The following is a 9088-nucleotide window of genomic DNA, read 5'->3' on the forward strand; positions in this document are numbered from 1 at the left end:
CGCCTCACCAGCTGGTGGCGGTAGTGAGCCCGAAGGCCCGTAGTGACCGCCGCCTCACCAGCTGGTGGCGGTAGTGAGCCCGAAGGCTCGCCACCACCGCCGCCTCACCAGCTGGTGGCGGTAGTGAGCCCGAAGGCTCGCCACCACCGCCGCCTCACCAGCTGGTGGCGGTAGTGAGCCCGAAGGCTCGCCACCACCGCCGCCTCACCAGCTGGTGGCGGTAGTGAGCCCGAAGGCTCGCCACCACCACCGCCTCACCAGCTGGTGGCGGTAGTGAGCCCGAAGGCCCGTAGTGACCGCCGCCTCACCAGCTGGTGGCGGTAGTGAGCCCGAAGGCTCGCCACCACCGCCGCCTCACCAGCTGGTGGCGGTAGTGAGCCCGAAGGCTCGCCACCACCGCCGCCTCACCAGCTGGTGGCGGTAGTGAGCCCGAAGGCTCGCCACCACCGCCGCCTCACCAGCTGGTGGCGGTAGTGAGCCCGAAGGCTCGCCACCACCGCCGCCTCACCAGCTGGTGGCGGTAGTGAGCCCGAAGGCTCGCCACCACCACCGCCTCACCAGCTGGTGGCGGTAGTGAGCCCGAAGGCCCGTAGTGACCGCCGCCTCACCAGCTGGTGGCGGTAGTGAGCCCGAAGGCTCGCCACCACCGCCGCCTCACCAGCTGGTGGCGGTAGTGAGCCCGAAGGCTCGCCACCACCGCCGCCTCACCAGCTGGTGGCGGTAGTGAGCCCGAAGGCTCGCCACCACCGCCGCCTCACCAGCTGGTGGCGGTAGTGAGCCCGAAGGCTCGCCACCACCGCCGCCTCACCAGCTGGTGGCGGTAGTGAGCCCGAAGGCTCGCCACCACCGCCGCCTCACCAGCTGGTGGCGGTAGTGAGCCCGAAGGCTCGCCACCACCGCCGCCTCACCAGCTGGTGGCGGTAGTGAGCCCGAAGGCTCGCCACCACCGCCGCCTCACCAGCTGGTGGCGGTAGTGAGCCCGAAGGCTGGCCGTCGAGCACCAGTCACACCACAGGGGAAGAAGCGCGCGAGGCGCATCTGTGTACGCTGGCTGCAGCGCGCGGAGGTCAGGCTGTCCAACATGCACGCGCTCGACCAGACCCTGGTGCTGTGCGCGTACGGCTTCTTCTCCAACCTGCGGCCGTCGGAGCCCTTCCTCACCGCCTACCTCATGGGCCCGGACAAGAACCTGACGGAGACTCAGGTGAGCTAACGGCTAGCGGCATTGCGTCACACCTGAACGTGACGCAATGAGCATCGACAGCATGGTGCTGCTTAATATCCTCGTGATGAATGTGCAGGTCAAAGGTCAACTTTACTTACTTTGTGGTCCTTCTCTGCTAGAGGAGCTCCTTCATCCGGGGCTCAGAGACAAGCTCAGCAACACTTTGATCTAGTTTACACTTTAATAAAACATCCTGTCCACAGATCCTATGGTCCATCAGATCCACAGATCCATATGATCCATATGACCCACAGATCCATATGGTCCATCAGATCCACAGATCCATATGATCCATATGACCCACAGATCCATATGGTCCATCAGATCCACAGATCCATATGATCCATATGACCCACAGATCCATATGGTCCATCAGATCCATATGATCCATCAGATCCACAGATCCATATGGTCCATCAGATCCATATGATCCATATTCTACAGTCCAAGAGCCATGAACGGCTTCATAATAATACAACTAGATGTCTTCTGGTGGCTCAGTCGAACACTTCATAATCCTTCATGAACATGCAGTATCCTCTGGAATGTTTGGTTAATCCTAACATAATGACATTTCTTTGTGCTTGTTCTCCATACTTAATACTTAATAAACTAGTCCATGAATATGAGATGTGAGTTGACTGGCAATTACAACGGGCCTCCTCGGCATAGTGGAGGTTGGTCTGGTCTCACCAGAAGGAACCGTTTGAGGCGTTTTAAACGTCCTCCTGGCTTACTTCCTCAGATGTGTTCCTCCCAACAGCGCTGATGCTGAGGAGAGTGAAATAACGTGAACTGAATGGAAATCACATCTACTGTACATCTCTGCAGGTCGTCAATGAAATCTATCCCGTCTGGACGTATTCCTACCTGGTCCTGCTGTTCCCCATCTTCCTGGCCACGGACTACCTCCGTTATAAGCCCGTGTTGATCCTGCAGGCCACCAGCTTAGTGGTGACCTACGTCATGTTGCTGAGGGCGCAGGGCATGCGGGCCATGCAGCTCCTCGAGTTCTTCTTCGGCCTGGCGACGGCCTCCGATGTGGCCTACTACTCGTACATCTACAGCGTCGTAGAGCCGGCTCACTACCAGAGGGTGACGGGTTACTGCCGCAGCATCGCCCTGTTTGGATCGGCTGCTGGGTCTCTGACCGGCCAGCTCCTGCTCTCGGTGGCCAAAGTCCAGCTGGTCCACCTGGTCATCATCACTCTGGCGATGGCCGCGGTGGCCTCCGTCGCCCCCTGGTTTCTCCCCATGCCCAAGAGAAGCTTGTTCTTCCACCAGAGTCCCGGAGCGGCGGCGGAGAAGCCCCGCAGCAGCAGCACGGCTCTACTGGAGAAGGCCGACAGCCAGGACGTCTCCGCAGTGAGTGGTTCGGGTCTCCCGGTGGCCGTGACCTGTTGAAATGTCAATAACTGTAATGTGTGAAAGAGCCTCCACTCTCCATATAGATACCCAGGTCCTCTGAGACAGGAAGTTGGAGCAGCGGCCTCGTGGGCGTGTTGCGGGTTCTGTTTGATGACTTCCTGAAGTGCTACAGGTGTCGATCCCTGCTGGCCTGGTCCCTGTGGTGGGCTCTGGCCACCTGCGGCTACTTCCAGGTCATCAACTACGCTCAAGCCCTGTGGGAGAACATCCGTCCATCCCAGGACTACGAGATCTACAACGGCTACGTAGAGACCCTGTCCACACTGCTAGGTGAGGGGCCTGTTTTTAGAAGGAGTGAATGGTGCTGTTGGATGGAATGAAGATAATAATAACCCAGCTGAACGGTGGTTTCTTCTAAACCCAGTCTCTCTAACCATTGTGCTCCACTGGTCCTCAGGGGCTCTGGCAGCCCTGCTGGTGGGCCACTTGCCTGTGTGCTGGTCTCTGTGGGGGGAGCTGGCTCTGTGCGTCCTCTCCCTGCTGATGGCTTTGTGTGTGTTTGCTATGGACACACTTGGGAACATCTGGCTGTGTTACAGCTCATACGTCCTCTTCAGAGCGATATACATGCTGCTCATCACCGTGGCAACGTAAGTACGAGGAGGCTGCAGCCTCGAATGTGGTTTATCTCCTTCTCTGGAAGACTTCTGTGTGAGATGAGTTGTTTGATGTGTGAACGGCGTCAGCACCGAGAGAAAGAACGACTGACCCGTCCCACCACATTGGGCCATGAAGCCTGGGACCGGATGCTGAAGGTTCCCTCAGTCTATTGATGCCTTCAAAATGATCATACGCCTCTTCAAGGGCGGAGTCCATCTCCTCCTGCTGTCCATTCTTTATGGATCCTGCTGGATCTTACACTGTATATAATCTGAATATCTTAATCATATCTCTCTCACTGTACCCCTCCTGTATATAATCCTAATATATTAATCATATCTCTCTCACTGTACCCCTCCTGTATATAATCATATCTCTCTCTTCCTGTCAGATATCAGGTTGCAGCCAGCCTCAACATGCAGCGCTACGCTCTGGTGTTCGGGGTGAACACCTTCATGGCGCTGCTGCTGCAGACTCTGCTCACCGTGGTGGTGGTGGACTCGGCCGGCCTCGGCCTCGACGTCTTTACTCAGGTGAGGAGACGGGCTCCGCCCACCCTGAGGTGCCTACGACGACAGCGGATCTGATGGGTGTCTTGTTTCCTTCCCTCAGTTCCTCATCTACGGCGGCTACTTTGCGGTCATTTCTGTGGTCTTTCTGCTCGCTGGGCTTTGCAAAGTGGCCTCCAGGAGGCGCTCCAAGCAGCAGCAGGAGGTCCTGGCCATCAGACGGGTAGAAACAGAGTCCTCCTCTCCAGCCAGCTGAGGGCTCACGTCCTCAGGAAAGCAGCTTCAGTGAGTGAGCACTGAAGTCCTGGAATGACTCCAGACACACAGCGCTGGGAAGTTATGTTACGTTCCACTTGAGTCAGAAAGTGTTTACACTCTGAGGCTCTCCAGAAGAGAACTGTATGAATATGTTGACCCTATGAGTATGTTGACCCTATGAGTATGTTGACCCTATGAGTATGAATATGAGTATGTTGACCCTATGAGTATGAATATGAGTATGTTGACCCTATGAGTATGAGTATGTTGACCCTATGAGTATGAGTATGAGTATGTTGACCCTATGAGTATGAGTATGTTGACCCTATGAATATGAGTATGTTGACCCTATGAGTATGAGTATGTTGACCCTATGAGTATGAGTATGTTGACCCTATGAGTATGAGTATGTTGACCCTATGAGTATGAGTATGAGTATGTTGACCCTATGAATATGAGTATGTTGACCCTATGAGTATGAGTATGTTGACCCTATGAGTATGAGTATGTTGACCCTATGAGTATGAGTATGTTGACCCTATGAGTATGAGTGAGTATGTTGACCCTATGAGTATGAGTATGTTGACCCTATGAATATGAGTATGTTGACCCTATGAATATGAGTATGTTGACCCTATGAATATGAGTGTGTTGACCCTATGAGTATGAGTATGTTGACCCTATGAATATGAGTGTGTTGACCCTATGAGTATGAGTATGTTGACCCTATGAATATGAGTGTGTTGACCCTATGAGTATGAGTATGTTGACCCTATGAATATGAGTATGTTGACCCTATGAATATGAGTGTGTTGACCCTATGAGTATGAATATGAGTATGTTGACCCCTATGAGTATGAATATGAGTATGCTGACCCCTATGAGTATGTTGACCCTATGAGTATGAATATGAGTGTGTTGACCCTATGAATATGTTGACCCTATGAGTATGAATATGAGTATGTTGACCCCTATGAGTGTGTTGACCCTATGAGTATGAATATGAGTATGTTGACCCCTATGAGTATGAATATGAGTATGTTGACCCCTATGAGTGTGTTGACCCTATGAGTGTGTTGACCCTATGAGTATGTTGACCCTATGAGTATGAATATGAGTATGTTGACCCCTATGAGTATGAATATGAGTATGTTGACCCCTATGAGTGTGTTGACCCTATGAGTGTGTTGACCCTATGAGTATGTTGACCCTATGAGTGTGTTGACCCTATGAGTATGAATATGAGTATGTTGACCCCTATGAGTGTGTTGACCCTATGAGTGTGTTGACCCTATGAGTATGTTGACCCTATGAGTATGAATATGAATATGTTGACCCCTTCCCATCAGTCCTTTGACTCACGCGGTGTATCAAAGCAGCTGTGAACTCAGTCTTTGTTGATCACAGATCAGATGTAATAATTGTATTTCTGTATGTTTCCCAGCGTGTTGGACTCCTTAGACTTGATGTGCAAAGCACTATGTACCTTCATAGTACTTCTACTTTTGGTATTTATTTCCCCCTGAAATTGTAATAATGTAATGTGCCTTCATTGATAATTATATCTGTATCAGGTTTATCAATATGTATCTTGAATGAATGACAATGGAACAATGTGATATTGTTAGGCTGCTTATGGCTGGACGAGAGGTTAATTACAATGAACACATCGCTTCTGAAAGAATGAGAAATATGGCCAAATATAAACTACAGAGCTGTCTTCCACAGGTTTCTATGGTCATATGTTGGTGTCGCCTCTCGTATTATTACTCATGGGTCACTTATTATCATGGATTAGCTCCTTTGTAATACTTATCTGTTCTGAAGTGCATTCACTGTGGCTTGATTTGCATGTTTGTCAACTTGCATATTAACAAAGTTTGCAAATAAGTTTTCCTAAAATAGAAAGAATAGAAATAAGAAACGGGTCATGTGATGCGTGTCACCACTTTGAAGACTTAATGAAGCAACAGATTGTACCGACGTGGCCCTCTGTGATTGGCTGTGGCAGCTGTCAGTCAAGCAGAGGACGAGCTGCCTCAGCAACCCTCTTACTGCTGTTTGTGACCCGTTGTCCGTCATTCCAATCACTTGGCACTTTTTAACGTGAACGTCTCCTGGCCTTGAAGGAACGATGAACACACACAACTGCACCTTGTGTAGAAAGATCTACAATGCATAGAAATCATAGTGTGCCTCGTGTGTGTATTGTCACTGTTTTCTAATCTTACTGTATAATAAACAAATAACTATCACTGGCGTTTCCTTCCTCAGTAGGATGCGCCCTTTAGAGGCCAGTGGAGGCTGCTAAGAAGGAAGAAAGGACCATTAACTGGGCTAACTAAGAGCCTAACCCTGGGGAGGTAGAGAAGGAGGGGTCCAGAGTGGTTATCACTAAAACCCAGAACAAAGGAGGCAAGAGACAGGAGGCTGGAGGCAGGAAGCTGGAGGCAAGAGGCTGGAGGCAGGAAGCTGGAGGCAAGAGACAGGAGGCAAGAGACAGGAGGCTGGAGGCAGGAAGCTGGAGGCAAGAGACAGGAAGCTGGAGGCAGGAAGCTGGAGGCAAGAGACAGGAGGCTGGAGGCAAGAAGCTGGAGGCAAGAGACGAGGCTGGAGGCAAGAGACAGGAAGCTGGAGGCAAGAGACAGGAAGCTGGAGGCAAGAAGCTGGAGGCAAGAGACGAGGCTGGAGGCAAGAGACAGGAAGCTGGAGGCAAGAGACAGGAAGCTGGAGGCAAGAAGCTGGAGGCAAGAGACGAGGCTGGAGGCAAGAGACAGGAAGCTGGAGGCAAGAGACAAGAGGCAGGAAGCTGGAGGCAGGAAGCTGGAGGCAAGAGACAGGAAGCTGGAGGCAAGAAGCTGGAGGCAAGAGACGAGGCTGGAGGCAAGAGACAGGAAGCTGGAGGCAAGAGACAAGAGGCAGGAAGCTGGAGGCAAGAGGCTGGAGGCAAGAGACAGGAGGCTGGAGGCAGGAAGCTGGAGGCAAGAGACAGGAAGCTGGAGGCAGGAAGCTGGAGGCAAGAGACAAGAGGCTGGAGGCAAGAGACAGGAAGCTGGAGGCAAGAGACGAGGCTGGAGGCAAGAGACAGGAAGCTGGAGGCAAGAGACAGGAAGCTGGAGGCAAGAAGCTGGAGGCAAGAGACGAGGCTGGAGGCAAGAGACAGGAAGCTGGAGGCAAGAGACAAGAGGCAGGAAGCTGGAGGCAGGAAGCTGGAGGCAAGAGACAGGAAGCTGGAGGCAAGAAGCTGGAGGCAAGAGACGAGGCTGGAGGCAAGAGACAGGAAGCTGGAGGCAAGAGACAAGAGGCAGGAAGCTGGAGGCAAGAGGCTGGAGGCAAGAGACAGGAGGCTGGAGGCAGGAAGCTGGAGGCAAGAGACAGGAAGCTGGAGGCAGGAAGCTGGAGGCAAGAGACAAGAGGCTGGAGGCAAGAGACAGGAAGCTGGAGGCAAGAGACAGGAGGCTGGAGGCAGGAAGCTGGAGGCAAGAGACAGGAGGCTGGAGGCAAGAGGCAGGAAGCTGGAGGCAAGAGACAGGAGGCTGGAGGCAAGAGGCAGGAAGCTGGAGGCAAGAGACAGGAAGCTGGAGGCAGGAAGCTGGAGGCAAGAGACAGGAGGCTGGAGGCAAGAGACAGGAAGCTGGAGGCAAGAGACAAGAGGCAGGAAGCTGGAGGCAAGAGGCAGGAGGCTGGAGGCAAGAAGCTGGAGGCAGGAGGCAAGAGACAAGAGGCAGGAAGCTGGAGGCAAGAGACAGGAAGCTGGAGGCAAGAGGCAGGAAGCTGGAGGCAGGAGGCAAGAGACAGGAAGTTGGAGGCAAGAGGCAGGAAGCTGGAGGCAAGAGACAAGAGGCAGGAAGCTGGAGGCAAGAGACAAGAGGCAGGAAGCTGGAGGCAAGAGACAAGAGGCTGGAGGCAAGAGGCAGGAAGCAAGAGACAAGAGGCAGGAAGCTGGAGGCAAGAGACAGGAAGCTGAAGGCAAGAGACTGGAAGCAGGAGGCAAGAGACAGGAAGCTGGAGGAAAGAGACAAGAGGCAGGAAGCTGGAGGCAAGAGGCAGGAGGCAAGAGACAAGAAGCTGGAGGCAAGAGGCAGGAAGCTGGAGGAAAGAGACAGGAAGCTGGAGGAAAGAGACAAGAGGCAGGAAGCTGGAGGCAAGAGACAAGAAGCTGGAGGTAGGAAGCTGGAGGCAAGAGACAAGAAGCTGGAGGCAGGAAGCTGGAGGCAAGAGACAAGAGGCTGGAGGCAAGAGACAAGAGGCAGGAAGCTGGAGGCAAGAGACAAGAGGCTGGAGGCAAGAGGCAGGAAGCAAGAGACAAGAGGCAGGAAGCTGGAGGCAAGAGACAGGAAGCTGAAGGCAAGAGACTGGAAGCAGGAGGCAAGAGACAGGAAGCTGGAGGAAAGAGACAAGAGGCAGGAAGCTGGAGGCAGGAAGCTGGAGGCAAGAGACAAGAAGCTGGAGGCAAGAGGCAGGAAGCTGGAGGAAAGAGACAGGAAGCTGGAGGAAAGAGACAAGAAGCTGGAGGTAGGAAGCTGGAGGCAAGAGACAAGAAGCTGGAGGCAGGAAGCTGGAGGCAAGAGACAAGAGGCAGGAAGCTGGAGGCAAGAGACAAGAGGCAGGAAGCTGGAGGCAGGAAGCTGGACCAGGGTCTAGATAAAACTACGATCCACGCTGTGAGGTAAGAAAGAACAAAGACTACAGGGCAGAAGAGTCAGTAATGTAATCAACTTCTGTTTGGAGCTCTTTTGTGACTCAAGATGGAATTACATTGTTATTCAAGCTGGCTTTTACTTCATTTGACCTACTTACCGTGTCTTGGGTTAGGGTCCAGCTTTTCACCTGAAACAGTTGTGTGTCTTAAGGGGGTCCTTCGGAGGTCAAAGGCACACATAACACCTTCTTGGCTGTTTATTCGTGCGGGGATGAACCCAACACAGCTCAGTTTAGTCTCCAACATGTTTTGAAGAACATGACCTACCCATCCATACAAAGATCAGCTCCGTGATGAGATCTTTAGTAAACAGCTGAATACAAAACAGAATAAGGAAGCAAGCTGGTGTCATACACCTACAAAAGG

General features: G+C 52.7%; 1 protein-coding gene across 3 annotated transcripts; it reads left to right on the top strand.

Moving 5' to 3' along the window:
• The first annotated feature begins 986 nt into the window (after positions 1 to 986).
• Positions 987 to 4859, top strand: slc19a2 (solute carrier family 19 member 2). 3 transcript variants are annotated; one of them, XR_004611305.1, is made up of 6 exons: positions 987 to 1204; positions 2057 to 2590; positions 2677 to 2923; positions 3051 to 3243; positions 3652 to 3786; positions 3866 to 3980. XR_004611305.1 is itself a non-coding variant. In XM_034554950.1 (6 exons), exons 1-6 carry the CDS (start codon positions 1082 to 1084, stop codon positions 4016 to 4018), a joined length of 1419 nt encoding a protein of 472 aa, XP_034410841.1. In that variant the 5' UTR covers positions 987 to 1081; the 3' UTR covers positions 4019 to 4859. The 3 variants fall into 3 exon arrangements, 2 of the variants coding, with proteins under 2 accessions (XP_034410841.1, XP_034410827.1); XM_034554950.1 differs by having other exon boundaries at positions 2057 to 2617; positions 3645 to 3786; positions 3866 to 4859; XM_034554936.1 differs by having other exon boundaries at positions 3645 to 3786; positions 3866 to 4859.
• The last annotated feature ends 4229 nt before the right edge of the window (positions 4860 to 9088 follow it).

The sequence above is a fragment of the Cyclopterus lumpus genome, chromosome 2 (assembly GCF_009769545.1).
Source record: "Cyclopterus lumpus isolate fCycLum1 chromosome 2, fCycLum1.pri, whole genome shotgun sequence".
NCBI lineage: Eukaryota > Metazoa > Chordata > Actinopteri > Perciformes > Cyclopteridae > Cyclopterus > Cyclopterus lumpus.